Genomic DNA, 15,135 nt, shown 5'->3' on the forward strand with positions numbered 1-15,135 from the left:
CTGTGGTTTCACCAGCTAGCCGAGCTGGTGGCAGGTACTGCAATAATCCTTCCTGGGCATCGGGCTGGGGCTCCAGCGGCTGGCTCTGCAGCGAGGCCAAGCAGCGAAGGCAGAGGCAAGCAGTAACAGACGGGGAGGGAGCACTCGGGAGACGGCCGGCGCTGCAAGCAGGTCGGCGTTCAGACCTAGCAGAGAGAGTCCGGCGGGAACGAGTCTCCACCTGTCAATAATTATTTTTTTTTTAAACGCAGAAAACAGCGTTGTCATCGGCAGCAGCGGCGGGGAAGCGCCATATCTTTTCTGCCATTTTTTTTCCAGGATGCCTGAGGCTGGCAATATTGATGCTTTTGATAACGATATAGAGAATTGGACCACATATGTGGAAAGAGTGGAGGTATATTGTACCGCAAATGGAATAGAAAATGATTAAAAAGCGTCAGTACTTCTAAATCTAATGGGCGCAAAGACATACGGGCTATTACGAAACTTAATCACTCCAGCCAAACTAAAGGACAAGAATTTTAAAGAAATTGTTGATACCCTACAGGAGCACTTAAACCCAACACCGCTGCTGATAGCGGAACGATTCAATTTCTTCAAGAGGAATCAACACAAAAATGAAAGTAACGCTGATTACCTCACCGAATTAAGGAAGCTATCAAAGCACTGCCAATTCGGGGCAGGACTAGCAGATTATCTTCGAGACAAATTCGTCTGCGGTCTCCTAAGTGAAGGAACACAGAAAAGGCTGCTTTCTGAGAAAGATTTAACACTGGACAAGGCTTTCAGTATGGCTGTATCATACGAAGCAGCTGTAAGAGGAGCTGCAGAGATACAACAAAAGACACAGGACTTCGGCACCCATGAAATGACACAGGGTTTCGAGAGATGTTATCGCTGCGGCAGATCCACCCATGACCAGAGGGACTGCTGGCTCAAGGACAAAGCATGCAGGCAATGCGGAAAGATTGGACACATTGCACGGGTATGCCAATCTGGACAAAAAAAATCCACGGACAGGAAGAAAAAAATCAATAAAGAAAAGTACAGAAAGCTACAAATGATGATGGACAGTAGCTCCGAAGACCAGAAGAGCGATAGCGACTCCGGAAACAAGAGACTAAGCTGTCTCAAATTACATAATGTAATTGCCAAAGAAGATTACCAGACCATTTGGGTTACCCTCACGATAGCAGGGTCCCCAGTTAAAATGGAGCTAGATACAGGATCAGCTCTGACCGTCATAAATCGACGGGATTACGAGCGGCTATTTCCGCATATACCTTTAAAAGACACATCCATTATCTTGAAAACATATACGGGGCAGAAAGTATACCCCAAAGGAAAAATAAGGGTGCCTGTCGTATACAACGGCAAGGAAATACAAAAGTTGTATTTATACGTTCTACAAGATGGTGGTCCACCACTGTTGGGACGTGAATGGATCAGGAAAATACATTTAGACTGGCACTCCATTCAAGCACTGACGGTGAACAGTAAGGAAAAAAATAATGATGACGTCATACCTGAACGATTAAAAGACATCTTGGCCAACACCAAAGAAGTGTTTCAAGAGAAACTAGGAACCTTGAAAGGCATCACCGCCTCAATAAAAGTGGAAGATGCGGCAATTCCCAAGTTTTTTAAGGCAAGACCGGTGCCATACGCAATTCGTCCAGCAATCGAGGCAGAGCTGGAGAATTTGGAAAAGGCAGGCGTATTATCCAAAATAGATTGGAGCGAGTGGGCAACACCCATCGTCCCAGTCATGAAGAAAACATTGAATAATGATAAATCTGAAGAACAGAAAAATTCGCATCTGTGGAGACTTCAAGGTGACTGTAAACCCGGTCCTTCACATGGTACAGTATCCTCTTCCGAGGATAGAAGATATTTTCGCCTCACTATCCGGAGGGAAACATTTCACCAAAATTGACTTGGCACAGGCATATCTACAGATGGAGGTTGAAGAGGCCTCTAAAAAGTATCTCACGATAAACACACACAAAGGCCTGTACCAGTACAATCGACTGGTTTTCGGAGTAGCATCCGCTCCAGCTATCTGGCAAAGAGCTATGGAGCAAGTCCTCCAAGGGATTCCGGGGACTCAATGCTACCTAGATGACATCCTTGTAACAGGAGAAAACGACAACGAGCACCTTGCAATTTGGAGCAGGTGCTCACTAGGCTGAGAGAACGGGGCCTACGAGCAAATCGCCCAAAGTGCAAATTTTTCCAGAATCAAATATCATATTGTGGCCACATTATTAATAAGGAAGGGTTGCATAAGTCACCTGAAAAAATTGAAGCAGTCATAAAAGCCCCAGCACCTGAAAATGTTTCACAATTAAGGTCGTTCCTGGGATTAATAAATTACTATCATAAATTTTTACGGAACTTATCAACTCTTCTGCACCCTCTTAATGAACTGCTACAAACAGGAGTAATTTGGAAATGGAGCGAAGACTGTAAACGTGCCTTCCATAAATGCAAAGACTTAATCACGTCCAAAGAAGTTTTGGCTCATTACAACCCATCACTGCCAATCAGACTGGCGTGCGGTGCATCCCCTTACGGCGTAGGAGCGGTATTATCGCATAAATTCCCTGATGGCTTGGAACGGCCGATAGCTTTTGCGTCACGCTCATTGAACTCAGCTGAGCGTAACTATGCCCAAATCGACAGGGAAGCACTCAGCCTGGTATGGGGAGTGAAGAAATTCAAACATTACCTACACGGACAAAAATTTACCTTGTTGACTGACCATCAACCCCTCATCTCCATATTCAACCCTAAAAAGGGCGTTCCCATTATGACAGCGCAAAGGCTACAGAGGTGGTCCCTTTTTCTAGGGGCACACCAATATAACAGAATACAAAGGATCAAAACAGCATGGGAATGCTGACGGTTTATCGCGCCTACCATTGCCAACAGTAGAAGAGGCACCTACCGTAGACCCAGTGGAAATTTTCCACTCTACCATAGTCGAATGTCTACCAGTAACAAATTCTGCCATTGAAAGGGAAACTAGAAATGACCCGACTCTCTCACGAGTCTACGATTTAACAGTGAAGGGATGGCCAGCACATGGCGAACCACTGTTGCCAGCATTCTCGCAAAGAAGAGAACAGCTGTCAGTGTGCCGAGGAACCTTGATGTGTGGATCCAGAGTGGTGATTCCACCCAAACTCCAGGATAAAGTTCTAAAGGAGCTTCACGAGGGGCATCTGGGTGGAGTGAAAATGAAGAACCTAGCTAGGGTGTTTGTATGGTGGCCAGGTATCGATGGAGACATCGAAGAAATGACCAAGAGCTGCCAAGGATGCCAGAAGGTCCAAAACGCTCCACCACAAGCCCCTCTACATCCATGGGAGTGGCCCTCATCTCCATGGCACAGGGTACACATCGACTTTGCTGGTCCATTTATGGACTCAATGTTCTTAATCGCGGTTGATGCACACTCCAAGTGGCCGGAGGTAATAAAGATGTCCTCCACCACCACGGAAAAAACCATCACAGTATTAGGGACCATATTTGCCAGGAATGGGCTGCCTGAACAGATCTGTTCTGATAATGGACCGCAATTTGTGTCCGAAGAATTCAGGAAGTACTTAAAAAACAATGGGGTTAAGCACTACACGTCCGCCCCATACCATCCCGCCACCAATGGATTGGCTGAAAGGTTTGTCCAGACCTTCAAGAAGGCCATAAAGGCCATGGGTAATGAAGACATAGAACTTCAGCATAAGGTGGATAACTTCTTGTTTGCGTACAGGAATGCAACACATGTGGTTACAAACCAAACTCCCGCCATGATGTTCTTCAATAGAAGCCTAAGATGCCGGCTGGATTTGATCAAGCCAAACATCAGAAGGGACGTGGAGAACCGGCAATTTCAAGGCATGAATGAAAGGCCAACTAGAACCTTCCAGATAGGTCAACAAGTTTTGGCCCGGGACTACCGTACCGAGAAATGGCAGCCTTGAACTATCTGCACACGACTAGGACCGCTGATGTATACCGTGGACATTGGAGAAAGCATAATAAGGCGCCATGCTGACCAAATCATAGAGTCATCCAAAAAGGGACAACCTACACCACAACCCTATACGGCTAATGATGAAGTAGAGATACCCATAGTATCTACCTCCGATCCGGTGATACTGGAACCCGATGAACCCGACACTGGCATTCAAGCTGAATCAGCCTTGCCAAAAGAACCTACTACACCACCAGAAACTACTACACCACCGAGGCGTTATCCGGACCGAGTCAGGAAGCCTCCAGAGAGACTGACTTATAATTGATTAACTGCAGCAATGTGTAGATTATTTTTCTTGTAACATGTAATTAATGATTACTTAAAATATTATGTACTGGTTGGCTAAAAGGGGAGGAATTGTAGTGTATGTGCCTTTAAGAGCCCCCTGTGTACTGTAATGCCGGTGAATGGCCACTCGGGCTATATAAGCTTGTATATTGTGTTGTATCAGTTAGTTCCCCTCCAGACTTTGTTCAGTAAACACCTGTGAAACCAACTCCTGTCTTCAGTGTCTCTATTAACACACGGACACAACATGCTCGTTGACCTACATTGGCTCCTGGTCCACCAACAACTTGATTTTAAAATTATCATCCTCATGTTGAAACCCTTCCATGGCTTCATCCTTCCCTATCTGAACTTGGCAGTGTGAGCACTGTGAGTGCTCCTAACCTGGGAGGATGAGCCCTGCCTGTTCTCTTAAAGCAGCAGTGTTAGCACTGTGAGCTCTGGAGCCTGCCTGTGACAATGACTGGATCAAATTACACATTGCAGAGATTACTCTCCAGCAGGCAGGATCAAATTACGCATTCCAGACAAACTGTTGGGTGTGTCTTGTCCTCCAAGGGGACCAATCAGAAATCTGATCTTGTCCTCCAAGGGGACCAATCTGGTTTTGCAAATAAACGCTGCCAAAAAGTTTTACCGACCAACTCACCTCCTGAGAGTGGATTGGTCAACTGGCCCCTGTCCCGCCGCCATTAAAACCAGAGGTGGCTGGGCTCAGGGCGGGTGCATTCGGATTTGAAATTTTTAATATTTTAATTTCCCCCCAAACCCACCCATTTTTGGGGGTTAAAATTACCCACCCCATTTTCCTTGCTGCACCATTACCAGCTTGCACTTTCAGCAACTCAGTGGGCAAAAATGATTTGAGCTGAAGGGGAGAGGGATAGTCTAACGAACGTCAGATGCTGTTAGATGCCCTGCTACAGCAAAATTTGGCCCATTAATGTGGTACTTCACTAATTTTTGGTATTTCACTGTTTATGATGATTCAGCTTCATCACATCGTCAATCTCTGTAACCCCTCCCAGTAATTTTTCTGGTGACGGTGTATTTCAAAAATGTTCGAAAGAAGAATGAAAATAGAGATAAAAAGAAATTAATATTAATTATAATTTTTTCTAAATTTTGGTGAATTTTAATCTTTAACATAATTGCTTTTGGTTTTGTATCTGTACTTCCTACTTCAGGTACATTTGTTGCCACATTTTTTGGGGGCACAGGAAGATGGCACAATTTGGACGATGAGGCACTCCAATAGCCACTGTCACTACCACTCCATATCTGGCTCATTAATAGATGGCTAATAGTTTGGAATTGGAACTGGAACTGGCCGATAATTTTAATGACAGATCTTTCCCACAGTGGAATGATTTAAATTCCTTTGACTTGCCAGACAAACTTAGAGTGACGGATTTTTGACTCCCGTAACATCATATTTTATATGGTATAAAACAAACTATTATCATTAGCGCAGTGTCTACATGCCAGTAGTGAATAAAAACATTTTTCAAAACTAATTTTGCAATTATTATTTGAAAATAGTGTACAGGTGTATGTCTGCTTTCTGTTATGCAATATATGTATGCAATATATGTACGCAATGAAGAATAATTCATTGAAGTATTACAAAACTATCTCATATTACAGGTAATGGCAACACAAAGTACTAAACAATGAACTTTTCTTTCATTCATTCATTCATTCATTCAGGTATACAACGTATAAGTACAAGCTGATAGTCTATAATGATGTGGGATACACAGCAGGGGAAGAAGTCACAGCTATCACACTGGCAGGTGTCCCTAACAGAGGGAGTAACCTCACAGCACAGGCCATAAACCACTCAGCAATAGAAGTAGAGTGGACCAGACCAAGTACGTGTTGCCTATATTGCATTATGTTTGTTAATAGTTAATCACGTAAATTGGTTTCATGAATCTATGGTAAAGTAAAGGAGTTCAGCAAGAATACCATTAAAGTGAAATATTTGGGGTGAAAACTGCAAACAATCTGTTTTAGCTTTTTCTCGCATGTATGTATATGTGTGCAGATTGAAATGGGGTGTGGAGTAAGACTTAGTACTATCATTAACCCTCTTCAAATGCCATGTTATGGAACTAAGAAATCTTTGACACTGTGATACAATTTCTCAAAACCCAATTTTTTATCACTTAAACTAGTTTCAATGTGTCTCTGAAATGCCCTATGGTATATGAAAATACCAATTTTGGTATGAAAATTTTAAGCTGGCTTTCACCTTTTCCTCAGAAATTGTACAGCAACTTGCGAATCCCATAATATTAAACCTTCAGACTGCTTTCAAATATAACTTAGAGTATAATTTTGTAAATATATATTTCACTTATTTCTTTAAACCGACCCTAGATACTGCAGCTGTGATATATTCTAATTCGGTCACAATATTTTATATTACATATGCAGCTAAAGCAGGATATGTTCATTTTATTTTCCCCTTACCATGATTGCTTGTGCACTTTTTTCCCTATTTAAACTGTCTCCTTGACTTTGGGCTTTTTTCAACTGTTTCTACCCTTTTAGACTTCAGCATTAGACTTTAACCTTAGCATTAGCCTGGGCAATAAAATTCTTAAACCCTCTTTCAACTGGTAGTCAGCCTTTCTGTCCCTTTCTCTGCCAGTTCAGATAAGTTTATTTATCATAGTTTTAGCTAGTCAGTCAGCTTTAGGGTTCTGTTTAGTATAATTAATTGCTTACAAACTCTTGTTTCTTTCTTAGCTAGTCTTTTTTCTTTGTTGCAAATTAATTGAGCCAATAAGCCATCAAAGTAAGGTTCTGTCACCAAGGGCAGAAGGAAAACATTATTCTCTCCAGTAACTGAGGCTAGATCATCCTGACACAAAAACGATTTGCTCTCTTAGATGGTGCAATCAGTAAAGCCCACTGTAGGTGGTGGCCTAGTCATTCCTTTAGGTAAGTGAGTTTGGTATGTAACCTCCTGTCACCAGGAGAGGAAGGAAAACATCACTCTTTCAAAGGAATTCCGAGGTAGGGTACCAAAGGGTGAACAAAACTCTTCCTCATTTCACATGAGATATAATAGGTTGGGCCACTAAAATCCTTGATTTGCCCACCCGACCACAAGTCTGTTTTGGATGATTAAAGTGTATATTTATTTTTGTGTCAAAAGGTAACTAAGCATCCCTTAGTTGTGACTGTCCATAATTAATATTCACAGTAGAATATTTAATGATAAGCATTTATTTTAATGATTGAAGAAACATATATAACTAATAAGGGTCTTCCTAATTATAACATATTTGAAACATTGACAACTACCTCTACCTTCTGCATTATTTATTAATGGAAGTGTAACTAACAAGTTGTCAGATTGTAAATGTATTTATTTATTTTCTCACCAATTTTCCTCTTCCTAGAGTATTGACACATTGCTAAATTACAGTTCCACAGATGCCAGGCACTCACATCCAAGTGACCATTCTTCATGTGTGAGCCTAGACAGTTAGTTTTGACAGGCTATTCTACCACAAGGATATAACATCATAGACAGTTGAGCACAAGTGTGACCTCATCTTACACACACACACACACACACACACACACACACACACACACACACACACACACATCTAGCAGGGGTCATTAACTAGCAATCGAGCAGGAACCCTGGCCAATGTTCTCCTCCCTCAGCAGGTGCACTGAGGCCAATAGGAGTATTCTTACTGCTGCCCTGGCTGAGATCAGCTAACTGAGCATAGACCAGGGTTGGACTCCTGGCGCTCCTGTTCTGCACAGCTCAACTCAGCTACTCACTGTGTAAACTTGCTGAGCTATTGAAGAACGAATGCAAATTTATACTGAACAATTAATCTCTGGAATGTGCCACAAGGTAGCAATACATCAGACGGTTCAGGTGATGATATAAGTTGCAAGAGTGAAGCTTAAGTAGCTTATTAACACATTTGAACCCTGAGGCGTGCTACCCTCTTGTAACAAATTCCTACACATTTCATAGTATTTACATTACATATAGCCAAAACACACCTACTGTTCTTTGCATTAGCCCTACAACTTCTTTTTGGAATTGTATTATACTATTTCCACACTCAGCAGTTGAGACCCAAGGTAGTCAGATGGATTAACACTTTTTTGTATTGTGGCATTAATCCCTCTGATTTAGCAGTGTGGGAAAAATATAAATTAAACACATGCCCAACCCAAATGCTCAACTGATGCTGAGGTTAGGGTGAACACTAACCTAACCAGAAATAGTCTGGTTTTGGGGCTGGCTACCTGGAAATTTTGAGGAATGAACCAACAGGAAATGTCTGTCTTCCACCTGCTGCATTTAATAAAATGACGGTAGACACGTGTGAATGGTGCCATTTCACATTCCTGCATACCCAATTGGACCCATTGCATCCTCACAGCCTTTTTAAAAAATTGGCCTTCCTCCTGACAAGTTTTGGACTAGGCAAAAAGTGGCAGCCTTAGAGGAGCAAGTTGTATACATGAAACTTTCTGGTATCTGGCACCGACGGGACCGAGCTGGTGCCGGTCGATCAACACTGCCGGAGAAACCAGCGCTATTGTTAAAACATACGGAGCTTCTGAGCTCCGTATCTAGCAACAAACCCTGTTGCTTAGCAACAGCTTCAAAACAGTCGGTGCAGCTTGCAAGCGTCTCTGTAGCTAAGCAACCGCTTCAGCTAGACGCTTGCAGAGCCAGGAATGAAGAAAAAAAGCAACGAAAAGTTAAAAAAAGTTATCTGAACCGACTCCTGAATTTTGCCGGTGGATAGAGCATTCCGGAGATTTAACCTCCGTTTAAACGAAAGTTTCCTGTATTAACAGATGACCTTCCTTCCCTCACAGAAAAATCTCTTTATACTCAACAACTTGCAATAACTTTGACCAAAAGCAACACTGCTGCCAGAGTTTTTCCTATCCCTGCTGCCTGCAGCTCTTGACGTGTTCATGTTGGCCTAGTTTACATACCTCCACAAAAGGACATGATTTAAATTAATGTGTTTTCCCCTAATGACACTGTATTCATGCAGGATATTGCTGATGCACAGGCCAGCCAGTGTTCATCCATGCATATATGTGTATATAATGTAAAACAATATAAAAGAGGAATGTAGATAATTAAAACTATATTTATTTTGGAATAGTGGAGGATAAGGAAAATGATAAAATGTAAGATGAAAAGATCTCCCTAATAGACTGGCAAATCGCCCTGAAATCATAATCCTCTGATGCAGTTTCTTAAAAATTGGAATGTATAGAATTCCAAGAATACAATGTGACTCAGCTTGAAATAATGTGAAGTTGTATTTGGTACATATCGAGCATTGTTTAATTTAGATGTTTATAATTGCAACTGGATGAACAAAATATAATTTTCTTTGCCATTTCCAGTAAATGTTAATCACTGAGTGATGAAAATCAGCCTCGATAATTTAACTAATTATATTTTTCTACTTTTCTTAAATTAAAGCTTTGCGAGACTTGGAGGGAGATGTGGAATATTACATCCTATACATCAATTCAACTGCCTATAGCAACTCTGTGTCCTTCCCAGCGGATGTGAACTATACTCTGATTGACGATTTGCATTCAAACACAGAGTATTGGCTTTTCATTGAGGTCTTCAATGGAGCCCATAGTGCCAGGAGCGAAATGGTGCATGTGACAATGCCTGACGGGGGTTAGTAAAATCACAGATGCTCAAGACTGTTTAAAATCTGAGAATAAATGTGATTGATTTTTGTGGAGGTTGAAATCAGTCATCCATCCATAATAAAATTTCCTGTTATTGAAGGAAAATAGCTAAAATGCTAAAATCCTTAAGTGCAGTTGTCATCAAGTGATAGATCAATAAGGGCCCCAGTGAGACAGTTGCAGATAGCTCTAATAGAGTATATTAGCACAGTTTGTTCAGATCTTCCCATGTGTACCAGCATATATCCACACTGCTGTTTGGAAAATACAGCATGCTCTGTCAATAAATGGAAGAATATAAAAACGATTAATGTTTCTAAGTGATTTGTTCTGCAGACCAGTGAGCTTTTAAGATGGCAGGTGAACACAGAGCCATACTTAATGTACCCGGAGATTTGATGTGCATGCCAGAAAAGAATCTTCCCCTGAGATTTCTAACTTATCTGTACCTGTAGAGAGGGAGAAGTTCAGGTGAATTTCTGCATTAAGCATCTTTATTTTACCAACTTGAGTCTATAAGAACTAAAGCAGTTCTCTGCAACAATACAATAGCAAAATACTACAGATGCTGGAAATCTGATATAACAGAAAATGCTGGATACACTCAGCAGGCCAGGCAGCATCCGTGGAGAGAGAAACAGAGTTAACATTTCAGATCTGTGACCCTTCGTCAGAACTGGAAAAAGTTAGAGATGTAGCAGGTTTTAAACAGGTGCAGAGGCAGGGAAAGGGGGAGGGGAAGAAAGAGCAGAAGGAATGGTCTGTGCTAGGGTAGAAGGCAGGAGTGGTTAAATGTTGCAAATGGGGATGGCAGAATCATCAACAGCTGCCATATGAAAAAATAGGGGCAGAGGTTATAGTCTGAAATTGTTGAACTCAATGTTGAATCCAGAAGGCTGTAAATTGCCCAATCGAAAGATGAGGTGCTGTTCCTCAAGCTTACGTTCCTTTTTTCTTTCTTCCCCTCCCCTTTTCCCTGCCTCTGCACCTGCTTAAAATCTGTTACATCTCTAACTTTTTCCAGTTCTGACAAAGGGTCACAGACCTGAAACGTTGGGCGTGATCTTGCCAGCCCTGGGGAGGCGGGTATGGAGGTGAGACAGCCGGGAAAATGGCAGAATTTGGGGACTGGTGCCCAACCCGCCCCAACCCGCCTCCATGCCGTCTTCCCAGGAGGCAGGTAGTCGTCCCACGCCAGGTCCCGTCTCCTTGGAGGTGGGAAGGGATTAAAGCCTATTAACTGCCTGTTGAATTCAAGACCTCATCAAACTACAGAGAATGTCACTGTTTGACAGCTTCACAGAGCTGTCAAACGATGACAATTCATCTGTCAAAAAATTTTGACAGATGAAACGTAATACGCTGACGTTCTCTGCAACCTACTTTCCCTTAATTGGCCTGCTAAGCCTGCTGGGCGGGCTTAACAAGATTAATCAGGGAAAATAGCGTGGGTTGGCCAGAAGTTGTTGGAGGCGGGACTGAAACTCAACAAGTGGGAGTCCCGCCTCCAAAAGCTCCCCATTGGCAAAATCACACCCCTGAACTCTGTTTCTCTCTCCATGGATGCTGCTTGGCCTGCATTTCCAACATTTTCTGTTATTTTTGAAGTTCTCTGCAGATGTTTCCCAAAAATGAACTGATAACCGTATAGCCTTTGACCTGTCCTCCAATAAAACCTTGCCAGATAATCAATCAGAGACAGGAGTGAAATTTTGTTTTTTCACTGGATTACATACTAACTCATTTTGAGATCTAAAATGCTCAGCAATTCATATTACCTAACCAGAATCTGGAGTAATTTTGGTCAGAAATTGCATTGAATAAAGTTATTGGCAAAGTTAAGCTATATGGTCCTGTACTGGTTCCAAATAAAAATATAGTACAAATAAAACTTGAATATTTATTTGACTTCCCAAAAGTCTTAACAATAGTATCTATTATTAAGGACGGGATAACAGGGCACTTGGAAAATGTCAGAGTCAACACGGTTTTATGAAAGGGAAATCGTGTTTGACAAATCTATTTGAATTTTTTGAGGGTGTAACTAGCAGGATAGATAAGGGCGAACCAGTGGATGTAGTACATTTTGATTTTCAGAAGGCATTCGATAAGATGTCACACAAGAGGTTGTTACACAAGATTAGGGCTCATGCGATTGGGAGTAATATATTAGTCAATGTTCCCGCAATTTTTTTTGGGTGTATGACCTCTTTAAGGGGCTGCAAGGCACATTCAACATTGAAAAAGCCAGTACCAGGCTGTGCAGGACAGGCAGAGAGCTGCGCGGCTTGGAGGGAATGTTGATATTAGCATAGATTGAGGATTGGTTAACAGACAGAAAAAAGAGAGTAGGAATAAATGGGTAATTTTTGGGATGGTCTAGTGGAGTGCTGCAAGGATCAGTGCTTGGGCCTCAGCTATTTCAAATCTATATCAGTGACTTAGAGGAGGGGACCGAGTGTAATATATCCAAGTTTGCTGATGATACAAAGCTAGGTGGGAAAGGTTTTTTTATTCGTTCATGGGGTGTGGGCATCACTGTCAAGGCCAGCATTTATTGCCCATCCCTCATTGCCCTTGAGAAGGTGGCAGTGAGCTGCCTTCTTGAACCGCTGCAGTCCGTGTAGTGAAGGTACTCTCACAGCACTGTTGGGAGGGAGTTCCAGGATTTTGACCCAGCAACAATGAAGGAACGGCGATATATTTCCAAGTCAGGATGGTGTGTAACTTGGAGGGGAACTTTCAGATGATGTTGTTCCCATGCACCTGCTGTCCTTGTCCATCTAGGTGTTAGAGGTCGTGGGTTTGGGAGGTGCTGCCAAAGAAGCCTTGGCGAGTTGCTGCAGTGCATGTTGTAGATGGTACACACTGCAATGGTGACCGCCAGGATGTTGATGGTGGAGGTTTCAGCAATGGTAATGCTGTTGAATGAAAAGGGCCGGTGGTTAGACCCGTGCTTGTTGGAGATAGTCATTGCCTGGCACTTGTGTGGCGCGAATGTTACTTGCCACTTATCAGCCCAAGCCTGAATGTCGTCAAGATCTTGCTGCATGCAAGCATGGACTGCTTCATTATCTGAGGAGTTGCGAATGGAATTGAACACTGTGCAATCATCAGTGAACATCCCCACTTCTGACCTTATGATGGAGGGAAGATCATTGATGAAGCAGCTGAAGAAGTTTGGGCCTAGGACACTGCCCTGAAGAACTCCTGCAGCGATGTCCTGGGGCTGTGATGATTGACCTCCAACAACCACAACCATCTTCCTTTGTGCTAGGTATGACTCCAGCCAGTGGAGAGTTTTCCCCCTGATTCCCATTGACTTCAATTTCACTAGGGCTCCTTAATAGAGTTATACAGCACAGAAAAAGGCCCATCGTGTCCATGCTGGCCATCAAGCCCTGTCTATTCTAATCCCATTTTCCAGCACTTGGTCCGTAGCCTTGTATGCTATGGCGTTTCAAGTGCTCATCTAAATGCTTTTTGAATGTTATGATGGTTCCTGCCTCTACCACCTTTTCAGGCAGTGAGTTCCAGATTCCAACCATCCTCTGGGTGAAAAAGTTTTCCCTCAAATCCCCTCTAAACCTCCTGCCCCTTACCTTGAAACTATGCCCCCTGGTTATTGACCCCTCTACTAAAGTGAAAAGTTCCTTTCTATCTACCCTATCTATGCCCCTCATAATTTTGTACACCTCAATCAGGTCCCCCCTCAGCCTTTTCTACTCAAAGGAAAACAACCCCAGCCTGTCCAGTCTCTCTTCATAGCTGAAGCTCTCCAGCCCAGGTAACATAAGAACATAAGAAGTAGGAGCAGGAGTAGGCCATACGGCCCCTCGGGCCTGCTCCGCCATTCAATAGGATCATGGCTGATCCGAATCTAGACTCACGTCCACTTCCCTGCCCTCTCCCCGTAACCCCTAATTCCCTTATCTGCTAGGAAACTGTCTATCTCCATTTTAAATTTATTTAATGTTGCAGCTTCCACAGCTCTCTGGGGTAGCAAATTCCATAGATTTACTACCCTCTGAGTGAAGAAGTTTCTCCTCATCTCAGTTTTGAAAGGGCAGCCCCTTATTCTTAGATTATGCCGCCTAGTTCTAGTCTCACCCATCAGTGGAAACATCCTCCCCGCATCCACCCGATCAAGCCCCCTCACAATCTTATATGTTTCGATAAGATCGCCTCTCATTCTTCTGAACTCCAATGAGTAGAGTCCCAACCTACTCAATCTTTCCTCATACGTCAACCCCCTCATCTCCGGAATCAACCGAGTGAACCTTCTCTGAACCGCCTCAAGAGCAAGTATATCTTTTCTTAAACATGGAAACCAAAACTGCACGCAGTATTCCAGGTGTGGCCTCACCAATACCCTGTATAACTGCAGCAAGACTTCCCTGTTTTTATACTCCATCCCCCTTGCAATAAAAGCCAAGATTCCATTGGCCTTCCTGATCACCTGCTGCACCTGCATACTAACTTTTTGTGTTTCATGCACCAGGACCCCCCAGATCCCTTTGTACTGTAGCACTTTGCAGTTTCTCTCCATTTAGATAATAACTTGCTCTTTGATTTTTTCTGCCAAAGTGCATAACCTCACACTTTCCAACATTATATTGCATCTGCCAAATCTCTGCCCACTCACTTAGCCTGTCTATGTCCTTTTGCAGGTTTTTTATGTCCTCCTCACTCATTGCTTTCCCTCCCATCTTTGTATCGTCGGCAAACTTGGATATGTTGCACTCGGTCCCTTCCTCCAAATCGTTAATATAGATTGTAAAGAGTTGGGGTCCCAGCACTGACCCCTGCGGAACACCACTAGTTACTGATTGCCAGCCCGAGAATGAACCATTTATCCCAACTCTTTGTTTTCTGTTAGATAGCCAATCTTCCACCCACGCCAGTATATTACCCCCAATCCCGTGATTTCTTATCTTGATCAGTAATCTTGTGTGTGGAACCTTGTCAAATGCCTTTTGGAAGTCCAAATACACTACATCCACTGGTTCCCCTTTATCCACCCTGTATGTTACATCCTCAAAGAATTCGAGCAAATTTGTCAAACATGACTTCCCCTTCAT

The 15,135-nt window shown here is 42.8% G+C and overlaps 1 protein-coding gene across 7 annotated transcripts in view; it reads left to right on the forward strand.

Annotated features, from left to right (window-relative positions):
• ush2a (Usher syndrome 2A (autosomal recessive, mild)) overlaps window positions 1–15,135 on the forward strand; it is a 1,396,947-nt gene that overhangs the window by 988,433 nt on the left and 393,379 nt on the right. For all 7 annotated transcript variants that reach the window (XM_085981146.1, XM_085981156.1, XM_085981149.1 and 4 more), the window contains 2 exons: window positions 6,041–6,204; window positions 9,831–10,040. In XM_085981146.1, the coding sequence (XP_085837272.1) occupies window positions 6,041–6,204; window positions 9,831–10,040 (374 nt within the window). The remainder of the gene's footprint in view (window positions 1–6,040; window positions 6,205–9,830; window positions 10,041–15,135) is intronic.

The sequence above is a fragment of the Somniosus microcephalus genome, chromosome 3 (assembly GCF_052327205.1).
Source record: "Somniosus microcephalus isolate GS21.2 chromosome 3, FLI_Smic_1.0, whole genome shotgun sequence".
Lineage (NCBI taxonomy): Eukaryota > Metazoa > Chordata > Chondrichthyes > Squaliformes > Somniosidae > Somniosus > Somniosus microcephalus.